The 15,554-nt window shown below is 42.3% G+C and overlaps 2 protein-coding genes across 2 annotated transcripts in view; one reads left to right on the top strand and one right to left on the bottom strand.

Moving 5' to 3' along the window:
• LOC147019931 (cilia- and flagella-associated protein 263-like) overlaps positions 1-15,554 on the top strand; it is a 152,041-nt gene that overhangs the window by 45,437 nt on the left and 91,050 nt on the right. The gene's annotated exons all lie outside the window — the stretch shown is intronic.
• The window catches only part of LOC147019932 (BOS complex subunit NOMO3-like), a 74,753-nt gene that overhangs the window by 21,825 nt on the left and 37,374 nt on the right, over positions 1-15,554 (bottom strand). The window contains exons 11-20 of the mRNA XM_085894792.1: positions 12,355-12,505; positions 11,253-11,427; positions 8,362-8,503; positions 7,717-7,848; positions 7,301-7,440; positions 6,821-6,908; positions 6,648-6,711; positions 6,436-6,534; positions 3,847-4,023; positions 3,510-3,592 (exon numbers count right to left, since the gene is read on the bottom strand). Coding sequence (XP_085750918.1) covers positions 3,510-3,592; positions 3,847-4,023; positions 6,436-6,534; positions 6,648-6,711; positions 6,821-6,908; positions 7,301-7,440; positions 7,717-7,848; positions 8,362-8,503; positions 11,253-11,427; positions 12,355-12,505 — 1,251 coding nt within the window. The remainder of the gene's footprint in view (positions 1-3,509; positions 3,593-3,846; positions 4,024-6,435; positions 6,535-6,647; positions 6,712-6,820; positions 6,909-7,300; positions 7,441-7,716; positions 7,849-8,361; positions 8,504-11,252; positions 11,428-12,354; positions 12,506-15,554) is intronic.

Genomic DNA, 15,554 nt, shown 5'->3' with positions numbered 1-15,554 from the left:
GCACCTCAGCAAAAGCTTTCAGCAACTCATTGGGACTGACTCAATCGGTCAACTTCCCGACCCGGATCTCAACCAATGGTACTCCATCTCTTCTGGATCTGATTTTGACAAATTTCCCTGACAATATCTGCTGCTCTTCCTTCGCTCCAATTGGTTCTTCTGACCACGTCCTTGTTAAAGTGGACATCTCTCTGGCTGTTATCAGAGAACCACCTCACCGCCGTCGAGTCTGGCATTTCACTCAAGCCGACTGGCAGGGTCTCCGAGCAGCCATCAAACTTACAGACTGGTCTCCTATCACTACTTTCTCAAACATCAACTCATCCTGGGAATTCTTTCAAAGAAACTTGCTCTCCCTCATGCACAGATTTATCCCCTCTCGTGTTCAGTTGTCTTACCCTTCCTCCCGCCCTTTACTGAAGCTTGTGGCAAGGCAGTTGTCCTGAAACAACTTGCCTTTGCCTCATGGAAAGCAAATCCAACTGAGGGCAATCTCAGTTCTTTCCACAAAGCTCGGAACAAGTGTGTATCTACCCTCAGGAGAGCCAGAAAACAACATCTTTCTCATCTCAAGTCTGAACTTTCAAACCTCTCTCCCTCCTCAAAATCCTGGTGGCGTTATATCAAATCTGTTTCTGGTGTATGTTCCCCCTCCATCCCCTCCCTTACCTCAAATGGCCGCACTGCTGATTCCACACGTGATAAAGCTGAATGTCTAAACTCGGTGTTTGCAGCTAAATCTTGTGTCCTAAACCCATCACTATCTCTACCCACTTTACCCAGTCGCACCCAACTGTCCCTGGACTCTGTATCCTTTTCTCCTGACAAGGTGGAGAGCCTGCTTTCAAATCTCGAGTCAGATTCTGCAACCGGTCCAGACGGCATCAGCCCACGTTTCCTCAAAGCCTGCTCTTCTGCTCTTGCTCACCCTCTCTCTGTTCTATTCACCCTCTCATTTGCCCAAGGTCATCTGCCATCTGCTTGGAAATCTGCTAACATCACTGCCCTGCATAAAAAAGGTGCAAAAACACATCCCTGTAACTACAGACCAATCAGCCTTCTCCCAATCATCAGCAAGGTTATGGAATCCATCATCGCTTCAGTCTTCTCCAAAGTCTTCTCCAACGAAATCCTTCGTCTTCTCCAATGGCTTGATTTCCAATCATCAATTTGGTTTCAGACAAGGTCACTCTACCTTGGATATGCTGCTTCTGCTCTCCCATCAATGGATGGAGGTCCTCAATGCCAGACAGGAAATCCGAGCCGTATCCCTGGACATATCACGTGCTTTTGACACAGTCTGGCACCCTGCACTACTCACCAAACTCTCTTCCCATGGTATTCAAGGCCATCTCCACTCATGGCTCGCAGACTTCCTCTCCTGTCGCAGTCAACGTGTGGCCCTAAATGGAGTTCTTTCATCCCCTCTTCCTGTGCAGGCTGGAGTTCCTCAAGGTAGCGTTCTGGGCCCTGTTCTTTTTCTGGTTTTCATCAATGATCTCACGGATTCTCTGGAAAATCCTCTATTTCTCTTTGCCGACGACTCCACCCTCTGCCGTACCATCTGTCATCCCTCAGACTGGCAAGCAGCAGCTTCTTCGCTCACTGCAGATCTGGATAAAATCACAAACTGGTCCAACACGTGGAACATGTCTTTCAATCCAGACAAATCTCACACTCTCACTATGTCTCTTCGAAAGGACCGTTTAGAAAACCCCCCCATCCACTTTCTCAACAATCCTCTGGAAGAAGTCTTTTCTTTCAAGCTTCTGGGTCTCACTATCTGCCATGACCTTTCCTGGGAAAGTCACATTTCCAACCTCGCCTCAAAAGCCAGTCGCCGACTGGGAATCCTCCGTCGTGCAAAGTCCTTCCTCGGCCCTCTTGAGCTCCTGACCACTTACAAAGCTTTTGTCCGTAGCCTGATGGAGTACTGCTCTCCCCTCTGGGCTGGTGCTCCTGCCTCCCACCTTTCTCGGCTTCACGCTGTCGAAACCAGGGCATTTAAGATCATCGGCATCTCCCGCAATGAAGCTGAGTCTTTGGGCCTCTCACTCAATCACCGCAGGTTGGTCGGTGGTCTTTCTGTCTTCTACCGACTCCTCTCCAGCCTTGCCCCCCTGCTCTCTCTGCGATTTGTCCCCACCACATTTCCACAGGGCGCTCAAGGTCCGCCAACAACCCCCTTCTGGTAAAACTACCAAAATCACGAATCACTGCTCATCTTCACTCTTTCATTCCTCTTTTTTCCCACCTTTGGAATAAACTTCCTCACTCTATTCTTTCCCACTCTTCCCTCCAGGCTTTCAAAACAGCTGTTCACCACCACCTCTTATCTTCCCCCATCCAAATCCTCGATCTTTTCTACCCCCGATAATCCACCCAAGCCCACTTCCTTCAATTCCCCTGCTTTCCTTCTTGAAAGTCCCTGAAATGTCCATCTTCTCTTTGCCATGTTCCCTGTCCCATCCCCATCCCTCTCCCTTCCACAGTTCACCTAATGTGTCTGTTCCCCACTGTCTTGTCCCTTCCACTCCCGCCCCTCTTGTCTCATGCCTCCTTGCTGTGAGTTGTGTGTTAGCTATCATACGAGCCTTGACCAAGGTATACAAAAAAAAAAAATAAAAATAAAAAAAAAACATTATCATTAATAAATCGTTGTGGCCTGTTCCAAGTCAACGCATGGTTGAGCAGGAAAAAAAAACACATGGCGGCTTCAGACCCCAGCGAGGTTACCCAGGAAACGCCTTAAGACCCAGAGAGTGAAGTGATCGAGGATCGCCTGATGAAGGATATAATTAAATAGGGCTGTTAATTATCTTCAAAAGGGGTGTTTTAATTAACCCAAACATCCAATATTCACTCTTGCACTTCCTTGGAGTTTTCTTAGTAAGCATGCAAAGTTTCAGGCTGCTAGGTTCTATGGTTTTGGAGTTATGAAACACACACAAATTGCCTTTTATAGTATAGAGTATAGACCCATAGATATATACATATATGTATATAAAACTTTAATAAAGGTTGTCGCGACTTCATTTGCTTCCTTCCCCAAGGGGTTTTTCCTCTTTGGTCAAGCCAGTGTTGATTTGCATAAATAGCTTGTAGTGGCATTTGAAGCCTATATCTACTGTAATCAATATACACCGGAGAGGAAAATAACATGACCTTCCTACCGCTCCCATCGGGAATGAATGTACGAGTAATAATAAATGAAACCATTTTTATTTTGCTCCTTTTTGTAAGCATACAATTTTCTCAATTTGTGTACTATTGTACATTCTCCAAATTTCTCTATAAAATACAGTTTGTACACTACACAGGTCCTTGGGCTGTCTGGCCAGCGCTACCGAATACAACGTACCACTTTCAGATAAATGATGTAATATTTTTTTTTAAGTTTGGAAATATTTTCTAAAATAAATTGTTTGGCACTTCTGATCAAAAGGTATTGCCAAATACCTACCACATCACCAACACCAAAGACTTTTTTTTTTTAAAGTTTCACTCACCTCCATGAATTTCAGCCTCTACATATTCAGGGGAAAACAAAAGTTCAGCTGAACTTGGTGCAACTGTCACAAGTTCACCTGCCCTGTGTATCAAAAGAAACAACCACATTGTAAAGGAAAACCAACAAATCTACTGAACAAACATTTTTCATATCATTCACCAAAACTATCAAACCAAAGCATAGCTGTAAATATCATGTCGCTGACCATGCAACATTGTTGTCACTTCACAGACTCTACCTACATCTCCCTCCCTTACTGTGGTTTGCCATGGTTGTTCCTTGATCATGCATACCCAAGGAAATCCTCAAGAACGTAGTTATTATACTGTACATACCTTGCCCACAGTGTGTAGCGGAAAGTTAAGGGTCCTGGAAACTCAGCAAGAAAATTAGACAGTGACTCAATTCTTCCACGATCTTGACCCTCACCCATGCCAGCTTTAGCTTTCCACATCTCCTCTTCATCAGAGTGCAATGGGCCCAAAACCAATGGTTTTTCCCAGCCTGGAGACCTACAACATCGATTACGAAAGAAAGATTTCATTATAACTGGAGACCAACACTGGAGTATCATGGAGCAACTGAGCCAAAGTCTGAAGAACTAGAACAGAACTGTATTTATAGAGTCAATGGAAACATTCCACATGAATTGTTAACCATTACCTGGATCTTAGTATCTAACCCTGTAAAAAGCAGGATTAAATTTCCAACGATGGTCATGTCCAGGTAAGTTTAACTTTTACTCACAAATACAGTGCCTTCAGAAAGTATTCACACCCCTTGACTTTTTCACATTTTGTTGTTACAGCTTGAATTTAAAATGGATTAAATTGAGATGTATTTTTTGTCACCGATCTACACAAAATACCACATAATGACAAAGTGAAAACATGTTTTTAGAAATTTTTACAAATTAATTAAAAATGAAACACAGAAACATCGAATTTACATAAGTATTCAACTCCCTGAAATCAATCCTCTGCAGAAGAACCTTAGCAGTGATTACAGCTTCAAGTCTTTTGAGGTATGTCTGTATCAGCTTTGTACATCTGGATTTGTGGAGCTTCTCCCATTCTTTCTTGCAGATTTGCTCAAGCTCTGTCAAGTTGGATGGGGAGCGTCAGTGAACAGCAATCTTCAAGTCTTTCCACAGATTCTCAATGGGATTCAAGTCTGGCTTTTGGCCGGGCCACTCAAGGACTTTCACGTTCGTGTTCTGAGGCCATTCCAGTGTTGCTTTGGCTGTATGCTTGGGGTAATTGTCCTGTTGGAATGTAAATCTTCGCTGCAGTCTGAGGTCTTTTGCACTCTGAAGCAGGTTCTCCTAAAGGATTTGCTGTATTCAGCTCCATTCATTGGTCCCTCGATCCTTACAAGTCTCCCAGTCCCTGCCGCTGAAAAGCGTGTCCATCGCATGATGCTGGAATTGTGATGTGTATGTAATATGTACGTGGTGAAGTAAGATTTGACAAAAAACATTCTTATTTCACAACTCTGATGGAAAAATGGGAACATCCCCAAAAGAAGGCGCTTTAGCAGAGAGATGCATCGTTTTAGTGCAAGAGAAATGGCTGGTGTGTTCTGAGAACATTGGTTGAGCTGTCCTGAGCTGCAGTTTTGCGATGTGTCAATGGGAAATTGTATTACGAGTTCGGAACAAAAGATTTACGAACAATCTTGGGAACATAACTCCTTCGTATACATTTGTTTTATTCTGCAAATAACAGAAAACACACTCACTCTCTAATTACAGGATTTTCCATGACAGTCAGTGAAATCCCATGACTTGCCAGGCCTGGAAAAACATTTTGTTAAATTCCACGGCTTTTCAGGATTTCGATGACCCGTATGAACCCTGGGTCAGGATGGTGTTGGATGAGTGATGAGCCACTGTGCTCAGTTTCCGCCAGATGTTGTGCTTTGCATTCAGGCCAAAGAGTTCATTTTTCATCTCATCAGACCACAGAATCTTTTGCCTCATGCGCACAGTCTTTCACGTGCATTTTTGCAAACTCCAGACATAGTGTCATGTGCCTTTTTCTCAGGAGTGGCTTCCATCTGGCAACTTTCCCATAAAGCCTAGATTTGTGAAGTGCAGCAGAGGCTGTTGGCTTTCCAGCAGGTTCTCCCATCTCAGCCAAAGGACTCTGCAATTCTGTCAGAGTGGTCATTGCATTCTTGCTCAACTCCCTGACCAAGGTCCTTGCCTGGTTGCTCAGTGTGATCGGACAGCCAGCTCGAGGAAGAGTCTCTATAGTTCCATATTCTTTCCCTTTCCTAACAATGGAACTCACTCTGATCTTGGGAACTTTCAACAATCAAAATTGTTTTATACCCTTCCCCAGATCTCTGCCTCCTCACAATTCTATCTCGGAGTTCTACGGACAGTTTATTGGACCTCATGGTGGAGTTTCTGCTCTGACATGCACTGTCAACCGTGGGACCTTGTATAGAAAGGTGTGTTTCTTTCTAAATCATTTCCAATCATTTTAATTGGCCACACGTAGACTCCAATCAAGTTGAAGAGACATCGCAAGGATGATCATAGGAAATTGGATGCACCTGAGCTCAACTTGGAGTGTCATCATATCAAAGGGGTTGAATACTGATTGATGCACAACATTTCAGCTTTTCATTTTTTTAATTAATTTGGAAAAAATTCTCAAAAAAAAACTCCATTTTGACATTATGGGGTATTTTGTGTGGATCAGTGACAAAAATGTTTTTTTTTTAATTTTATCCATTTAAAATTCAGGCTGTAACATGAACATATGCGAAAATGTCGAGGGGTGTGAATACTTTCTGACGGCACCGTACATCCTCAATTTCACATTTACAAACCCTAATATGGGTAAAATTAGAAAAGCAAAAACAATTTCAAACTCATTCGAGGGGTACAAAGGGTGTGATTCAGTGTTACTCACTTAACAGTTACCATGAGATCCTTCGTGTACTTCTGGCTCACCACAGTTCCTTGAACTTGATGGTGTGTGGCTGTCAGCGTCAACAATGTTGGACGAGCTCTGCGCACAAATAACATTGGACACAGAACCCTGTTTATCGTACATGCTTTCATGAAAACCTTTGCCAACACATTAAAATTATGCCCGATGTGGATTTCCAAACACGCACTCACGTGTTGTAAGTGTACGTCTCTTGCTCAAAACGGTGGCAGGAACGCGGTGACAGCTTATACACTCCTACATGCAGAACAACCGTGGCACAATCAAAACCCACTCCAATAAAAAAACAAAAGTCTTTTTCAGGCAACCGTTCCAACCAAGACAAATTACAGACAAACGTTGATACCTGGCAATGACAAGCAAAAGCGATTGAGGCCTTTGGTCAGGTTATAAACACCAACATTCGGAGGATCAGCCTCTTCTTGGTAAAACTCCTACAAACAAAAAAGGGCTCCAAATTAGAGCTTGACAAAGTTATTTTAATTGCCAGGAAAATACAACGCCATCAAGGAAAGAGGATGTGTCATCGTGAGAATCCGTATTTTAGAAAAGAGATAAAACACAAAAGATTCCACCAATTCAAACAGATCTTGTCAAAAAATGAAAAGGCAGAATCTGACATTTCAATCACATGGTGGTCTTCATACGGACCCACCCAAGTTGTTTGGCCTCAGCTTACTGTTCACTACAAGGCAGTTTCACCCCCCCCCCCAAAGCCCCAAAGCCCCAAAATCACTCGACTCCACATTTATCAAACAAAACCTCAATCTCGAGCTTATACTGTTAAAACTCACGATTATACAAACAAAAATGTGATCAGGTATACCAGTGAGACGTCATGTGATACACTGCATTTAAGAAGAAAACCAGTCTGCCTGAACTCGAGCATCATTGGACTTCCAGCAATACCCAGCTCAAGCACCAAGCTGCGATTTTTCCAACACCATTCATCTTGAACAACGGAAACTACAGAAAGATGGGAAAACACACAATTCTTGCTGGGCAGCTGTGCGAGTTGGTGCTTGGTGGTGCTTTTGATTTTTAAATAAAGAACTAGAAATGATAAGGCTTGGCAGGAAAAAACGAACAAACATGTCGACTCACAAATAAGTGCCTTAGTAAAGGGTGGCATCATGTTATGAAGAGTCAATAGCATGATGCCACGACCCCAGATTTGAATCTGATGTTGTATGCTTTGTGCAAAAAAAAATCATCCAAATTTGCCATGTAGAATGTAAGTACCTCTGTAATGCCCGAGAAGTAGACCGGAGAAAGAGAATGTCGCATGAGATCCAGGATCCACGAGCTGCATGTTACGACGCTCTCCGGGCAATAACACCCGCTGTAAGCTGATGGTAAGCCCTTTGCATGATGCTTGCGGCAAAATTGACAAAGGGTCAATCAGATGATCGGAACGAGAGCAGGACAATCGACTATACAAATTGTTAAAATCCAATGACCAAAATTGGACAAAACGAATTGACGTCAGAAAAAAAAGGGGGAAAAAAAAAATCAAGGTCAGGCCTTAATAATGCATAAAAGCAGGTATAACGAGTTAATACCTGAGCATATATGCTCGTTCCCTTTAATATAATCAAATTTTCAGTAACTGTGTGATAATGATGTAGCACCAAAGGCATCCTTAAAATGTATTTGCATTTGAATATTCTGAACTCTTACACGGTCAGAGATGGCGTCCATCAAGAATGGCAGTACACATCTGTGCCAATCATAGACCATCGGTTGAAAAACTAAAAAAATTAAAAACAACTAAGCATTTACAAATCTTTGCATCAATAGTGCGATCACACTTCTTCCACAGGACCAAAATACAAAATATTTTCCAAAGCAGAGCGAACGAGGCAAATTCAAAACTGTAGAACTAACCAAGACAGAAGACCTTTCCAGAAACAGAGGCCAGTGCTTGATCAAACTTCAGGCCGAGGACTGGATGATCTGTCACAACCAACTTGATTTGCTGCGGTTGCAAAGCTAGGCCTGCCTGAGTTTCAGCTTCGCTCAACAGAACCTGACAAATATAAACAAGAAACAAACAAACCCTGCGATCTCATCCGACACAAAAACAGTATGCCGGAGACAGAAATGGCCACCGTGACAGCGGAGCGATCCATCAAGCAAACATTTCGACTGGATTACAAAATCATCACAATGTCAAAAAATGGACACCACACTGGCATTTCAAATTGCGAGTTCAAATCGAGCTGTGGGCAGCAATGTCGAGGATTTTTAATGGTGACATTCTGGAAACCGAGTGACTGCAATGAAAATGAACACATTGCCATTGGATTGTTAATAAAACTCAGCTGGCTCACCAAAGACCTTCAATCGAGGAGGGGTGGTCTGCCTGCCCGACTGATCAGGCTTACAGGTGGTGCCAATCCGCACTTGTTGGGTGATTCAAAATGCTTCTTCCTTTTTTTTTTTAAATATACAATGTCAAGGCTCGTATAAGAGCTAACACAAAGAGCGTATAATAAGGGGAGCAGGAGACAGGAGGGATAGGAGAGGGAAGCAGAAAACAGTGGGGAATAGACACATGAGGAGATCTGTGGAAGGGAAAGGGATGGGGGCAGGGTACACGGGGTAAACAAGATGGACACTACAGGGACTTTCAGGAAGGAAAGCAGGGAATTTAAAGGAGGTGTGTTTCGGGTGGATTAACGGGGATAGAAAAGATCATGGTTTTGGATGGGGGAAGATAAGAGATGGTGGTGAACAGCTGTTTTGAAGACCTGGAGGGAAGAGTGGAATTGAAGAGAGTGTGGGAGTTTGTTCCAAAGGCGGGAAAAAAAGAGGAGTGAAAGAGTGAATGTGAGCAGTGATTCTTGATTTGGGTAATTTTACCAGAAGGGGGTTGCTGGTGGATCCTGAGTGCCCTGCAGAAATATGGGGGGGGGGACAGATAGCAGACAGAGCCATGGAAGGGGGGGGGTGACCGGGGAGGAGAGAGCAAAACAAAGTCTCCTCTCCTCAACCCATTGCTGGGTTAGCATGGGATTAGATCAAATATGAGCAATAAAAAGTACAACCTCGTTAATCCAATAAAACAAACAATGCAATGAAAAAAACTACAACGGCACATGGTACAGCACATACCTCCGTCAGGCTGAATCATTAACGTTTTGTATCCCACTGATGAGCCAGATCTACATCCGGACCTTCACCAAAATGTAGTGGGCTTATTCGTGTCATATTTTGGGACTATGTCATTTACCAACTTATCCATCAAGATTGTCATAATTCGACCACATGTTTTGAGATATCGTGCTGCAGGCCTATATCGATTTTGGTCCAATAGTGAAGTAAAGAATCATTTTAAAATAGGGAAGAATCATTAAAAAAAAACAAAAAAATTCTTAGTTCTGGATCAAATCTTCACCAAAATTGATTCAGTTTGACCTTGACACACACCCAACCTGTCCACCAAGTTTTGTCCAAATCTGTCCATAGCTTTTTTGAGATATCCTGTTCACACAGATAAACAGGGATGAAAAGATAACCTCCTTCCACCTTTGTTGGTGGAGGTAATGACAAATGCAATACAAGATCGGCACTCAGTAGAGAACATACCTCTGCCAGGCTGAACAGTTTACGTTTCGTATCCCACTGATAGGCCGGATCTGGATCCGGACCTGAACCAAAGTCTAATCGGCTTGTTCTTGTCACCTACCTAAACTCATCCACCAAGTTTTGTCCGAATCCATCCACAACTTTATAAGATAGTGTTATATATCATTTTTGACCCTATCTCTCGATGGTGAAGAATAATTTGGAAAATTAAAACCTTGTCGAATCCGGATATGGATCTTCACCAAAATTGAAATGATTCTTCCTTGTCACACACCCAACCTCTTCATCAAATTTCGTCTGAATCAGTTCACAGCCTTTTGAGACATCATGTTCACAGACAGACAGACAAACAAATAAACAAGAAGAAGACGTCGTACAGAGCACGATACTTGCAAAATCCAGAAAACAAATTTGACCTCAAAAATAATTGGTGGTTGAATTCAATGACCAAATATGCAACTCCTCTTCAAATTTCAAGTCTATCAGATGAAAATTGACGATTGTAGAAATTTGGCCAATGTTGTTGACCTCAAAAATAATTGGTGGTTGAATTCAGTGACATGATGTGAAAATCCTCTTCAAACTTCACGTCCATTGGATGAAAAATTGATGATTTTAGAAATATGCCAAATTTGTTGACCTTTAGACCTGAAAATCAAGAAGCTTCTTGCTTATGACCAACTCTACCATTTTGCGAGGTTTCGTAAAGATCGGTTTTGAAATGTGACCTGCAGGCGATTGACAGACGGACAGACAGACAGACAGGGGTGAAAACGTAACCCTTGCCCGCCTTTGGTGGAGGAAGTAACAACCCAACAATGTTTCAATTGTTTGAGAAACAGTCACCTTCAAAAACAAATAGTCAATGCTTTTGTCTGCTTTTTGCTTTGCTATCGCACCACTGCTCACCCAGAGAGCGATTTACAGTAACTGTGTTGAAGATTACCATGGACACGATTAAAATAGAATGAACAACTGGTCGTGCCGGTGAAGACTGGTGTCGATGAACACTATTTAAATAGTCTTCCCGGTACAACTACTTTCATAGCATCAACATCCCACAGTGTTCTATGCATTGCATTTTGTACGTGGAAATATTTTCTGTATTTTTGTGAGAAAAAAGTACAAAGCCGAATACAAATAAGTGGCGTCAGTTGTGGAAGACCGTGTTAAATGGTAAGGCATACTTTCAGTAGGAATTGACCGGGCTCAACCATGAAGCAAAATGAACCCTGCGGATCAGACTCCGTCGTCTGAATCTGGCGAGCTGGACCTCGGGCTTCAATGGAGACCACACGTGCTTGGTTAGGCCTCAACCCCTCCGGAAACCTCTTCACAAAGATTCCACCACACACGCTGAAACTGCACAGACAACCACACATCTGGAGAATGTACACTAAGCATTGCTTTAATCCAAAGTGCCACAGCAACTTCAAGTCTCAAAGAAGGCGATTCAGGTAGCAAGAATACTTTGTACTTGTGTCTTGATCTTTATTGGAATCGTTTTATCCGATCAATGTACAGTTCACAACCGACATTGAACTAGGAAAAAAAAAAAGACGTAAAATGTCGTAGCCCTCGTCGTTTTAGTAATTTTGCCGTACGGAGTTAAAGGCGAGCCCATGTTTATGGTCAACTAAAATGGCCGCCAGTCTGCCATCTTGGATCTGATCTCGACAAAAAAAAGGCGTGCTTATGTAAAACCATCATTCATTATCCGAGTGCCAGGTTTGAAAAACTTCGGTAAATGCGTGTCTGAGAAATGGTTGAGGACATGTTCACCATTGGGGGTTTTTTTTTCCAACTAAAATGACTGCCAGTCGGCCATCTTGGATTTGATGTCGAAACAAAAATGACGCGAACATGTATGCAATCATGTGTTGCTTTTGTGCCAAGTACGAATAAAAATCGGTCCATACATGTCCGAGATACGGTGGCGGACGCACGGACGCATGCACACACGCACAGACGTGAAAATCGAGACCAAATGCATAAACCCCCGTTTCGGACCAAGTCCAACAGGGGCTAATGATCCATTGCTTAATCAAGTTCAGTCAAGGCAAGTAAGTAAGTGTAACATATTTACAAACAACTTGGATGGCATAACAATTTATACAGGCAAAGGCAGATATGAAAGAAGCAATTGATAGTGCATGTATAATTGTATGGGTGATGATACTTGGGACATCAAGCAAAGGACAGGCAATAAATTTATTTTCGCAAATAATTTACAAGCATTTGCTGAAAATAAAAAGTAGTTTGCAGCAGTCGATTCTCAACATATCTCACCTTACAGCCACAATGTCAGCAAGGTTGGGAGCTCCAGGAGAAATGATGGCAGAAAGGTGAGAGAAGGTATAATGGTCTTTTGTGGTCGTGATCGTGTACGCACCGGCAGTCATGTTCTCCACACGAAATGACCCATCAGCTTGGGTCACCACTGTGAAGGGTGAGAATAAATAATCTCCATATTGTTCCCACGGCACTGACAATCTGCTCCACGATGTTAAGGAAGAAAAATTAAGAGTAACAATATCTGGAGCTCATGGGCCCCAGCAACAGTGAAAATCTTTATTGGGAAGATCATTGAATCATATTTAAGTACGAAATTTGGTGTCTGCCTGTCTGACTGAGATACATTCGGTCATTGTTTATGCAATCTCAAAGAAACTTACCAGGGGAACGAAGGGACACGTGGCGGAGGTTGGCGCGACTTAACTTGACCCCTTCCCCAAGGGGGATTTCTACCTTGGATGACTCCGTGTTAACGTGCCCTGTATGTCATACAGCTCAGCGTGGAATCTCATGGGGGTGTAAAAATTATTACAACCATAAATTATTCTGTCAATTCTTTCCAACGTACCTTTATAAACAGTCGCTACTGAAAGAAATTTGGAGAAAATCAGGGGTGTGTTCAATCACCAATAAGCTCGTTATCGCTTGCCTAGCCGGCCGTTCCTCATCAACCGTTTCAATGGAGTGCTTAAGCCACTTGGTGAGTGCTCTACAAGCTGGTTGGTAATGGAACACACCCTGACGTTCTTGAAGCATTCTCTGCTTATCGCGTTCCCCACAGACTGATGGATCCGAGCCGGCTCAACTTGTTCGACCTCGAGGTAAGGCGGTAAATGAGTCTTTGTGCATGAATGATGTATCCCATCACCTGTCAAATTTCCCAAGCCATAAGAATTTGTGGACTACAGTGGACATGGATCATATACAACGTATATCTTGGGGCATCATATATCATCTCTCCTGGCCATGACCTCAAGTGAGATGTGCAACATTTTCCTCGACACCCTTACGACACAACTGTGACCTTCATTCGACGAATAAACCCGTTTGGTAACGCACACTCGCATCTAAGCTGTCCAGCCCAGGTTAAAATGTCGACCTAGCTATAAACTGTCATCCCAGTGGTTTACAGACAGGGTGATTCATCAATGTGTGCCGTCTCTCAGATGGACGTTAAACTGGGTGTCCCGTCTGCCGACATTAAATTGAGGATTTCAGAGATCCCATGGTATCCTTCAAGAAGAAGACAGGAGGCGAGCTATTGGTGGCATCCTGAACAAATTAAATGTCTGTCTTAACCTTAATGGAACGTCAAGCCTGGCCAGCCGTTTTTTTGAAAGATATGGACCAAGTTTCTACCAGCCAACCCACAATAATGTGTGAATAATTGTGGCCGTTAACGAAGAATAAGAAGAATATTAATAAACTGCTGTCTGCATGGCCGTGCACATACGCATATGACCACATCCTCCCCATAAAAAAAAAATTCCTCTTTCAAAAGCCAGTCTTTCGGGAAGGGAAGAGGAAGAAGCAAGACCTAGAGCATTAATGTAGCGGTTCCAACGGTACGACAGCAAGAACCCTTTAGAACAAAGTGTGATGAACATGGAAGAAACACAACATTCTATAGAGGAATACTTCTTGAAGCAAGAATATATATATATATATATATATATATATATATATATATATATCTATATATATATATCTATATCTATATGTATATATCTATATATATATATCTATATCTATATATATATATATATATATATATATATATATATATATATATATATATATATATATATATATATCTATATCTATATCTATATCTATATCTATATCTATATCTATATCTATATCTATATCTATATATATATATATATATATATATATATATATATATATATATATATATGCACAAGGAATACACAAACTAGAATGGCGCTTGGAAGAGTGCAAACCTCCACCAGGCTGAACAGTTTACGTTTTGTATCCCACCGATCGGCCAGATCTGTATCCGAACCTGAACCAAAATCTCATCGGCTTGTTCTCGTCACTTACCCAACTCATGCATCAACTTTTGTCATAATCCATCCACAACTTTTTGAAATATTGTGCTATATATCGTTTTTGGCACCATCTCTCAACGGTGAAGAATCACCGAAAAAGTAAAAAACGATTCTTGGATCTGGATCTGGATCTGGATCTTCATGAGAATCAAATCAATTCATCCTTGTCACACACCAAACTTATCAACTAAGTTTCAGCTGAATCCGTCCACAACGTTTTGGGATCTGCTACATGTCGTTTTTGGCCGCGTCTCCCAATGGTGAAGAATCACTTTAAAATTCTAGTATCCGGATATTCACCAAAATATAATCAATTTGTCCTTTTAAGTCACACACCCAACCTGTCCACCAAATATCATCTGAATCATTCCACAACTTTTTGAGATATCCTGCTCACAAACATACAAACATACAAACAGACAGTGGTGAAGAGATAACCTCTGTCCACCTTCGGTGATGGAGGTGTGAACCACAGCAGCAACAATGACAACTATGTGTTACAAGAGATCTTTTTTTTTTCACATGTTTCACTTCATTTTACATCATTATGGAGACACAGATAGACATAAAATGTGTTTGTGAGGTGCAACATGCCATCTTTCGATCAAAGCATTCACCGAAGTGAAGGATCGGCTTCAAACCGGCCTCCAAAGCTAGTTGCTGCTTTGGAACCTTCTGCAGTGACAAATTGCTCACTCTGCCATTCTCAGCTTATAACAGTGTACAAAAGTCCAAAGTCATTATGGTCATGGGATGTGGCTCCCTCCTATGGACTGGGATTATTGCATCCCATCTTGATCTTATGGGGCCCATGGAATCCAAGGCCCTGGATATGTCAATGACATCTCAGAACAGTAGGCTGAATCGCAGGATGTACTTCTCGTTCACGGCAAGTAGTTCAGTGTCCTTTCAATCTTTTCCTGCCTCTATTCTGGTCCTGCTACTCCTGCACTCCTGCCCCATTCTCAACACCTACTCTCCCAGGTTATGTACATTTTACCAGAAACCCTTACACCTTGTGAAACCCCCTCAAAATCTAAACTTAATGCTCGTCCGCATTTACTCGTTCATTCCCCTTTTTCTGCGCTTATGAAAGTCTTCCTGAGTCCGAGTCCGTTATCT

Source organism: Eptatretus burgeri, chromosome 9, assembly GCF_056783735.1.
Source record: "Eptatretus burgeri isolate ZD-2024b chromosome 9, Ebu_testis_v1, whole genome shotgun sequence".
NCBI classification, from domain to species: domain Eukaryota; kingdom Metazoa; phylum Chordata; class Myxini; order Myxiniformes; family Myxinidae; genus Eptatretus; species Eptatretus burgeri.
The sequence above is the reverse complement of the archived record's forward strand: the minus strand, read 5'-3'. Positions and strand labels throughout refer to the sequence as shown.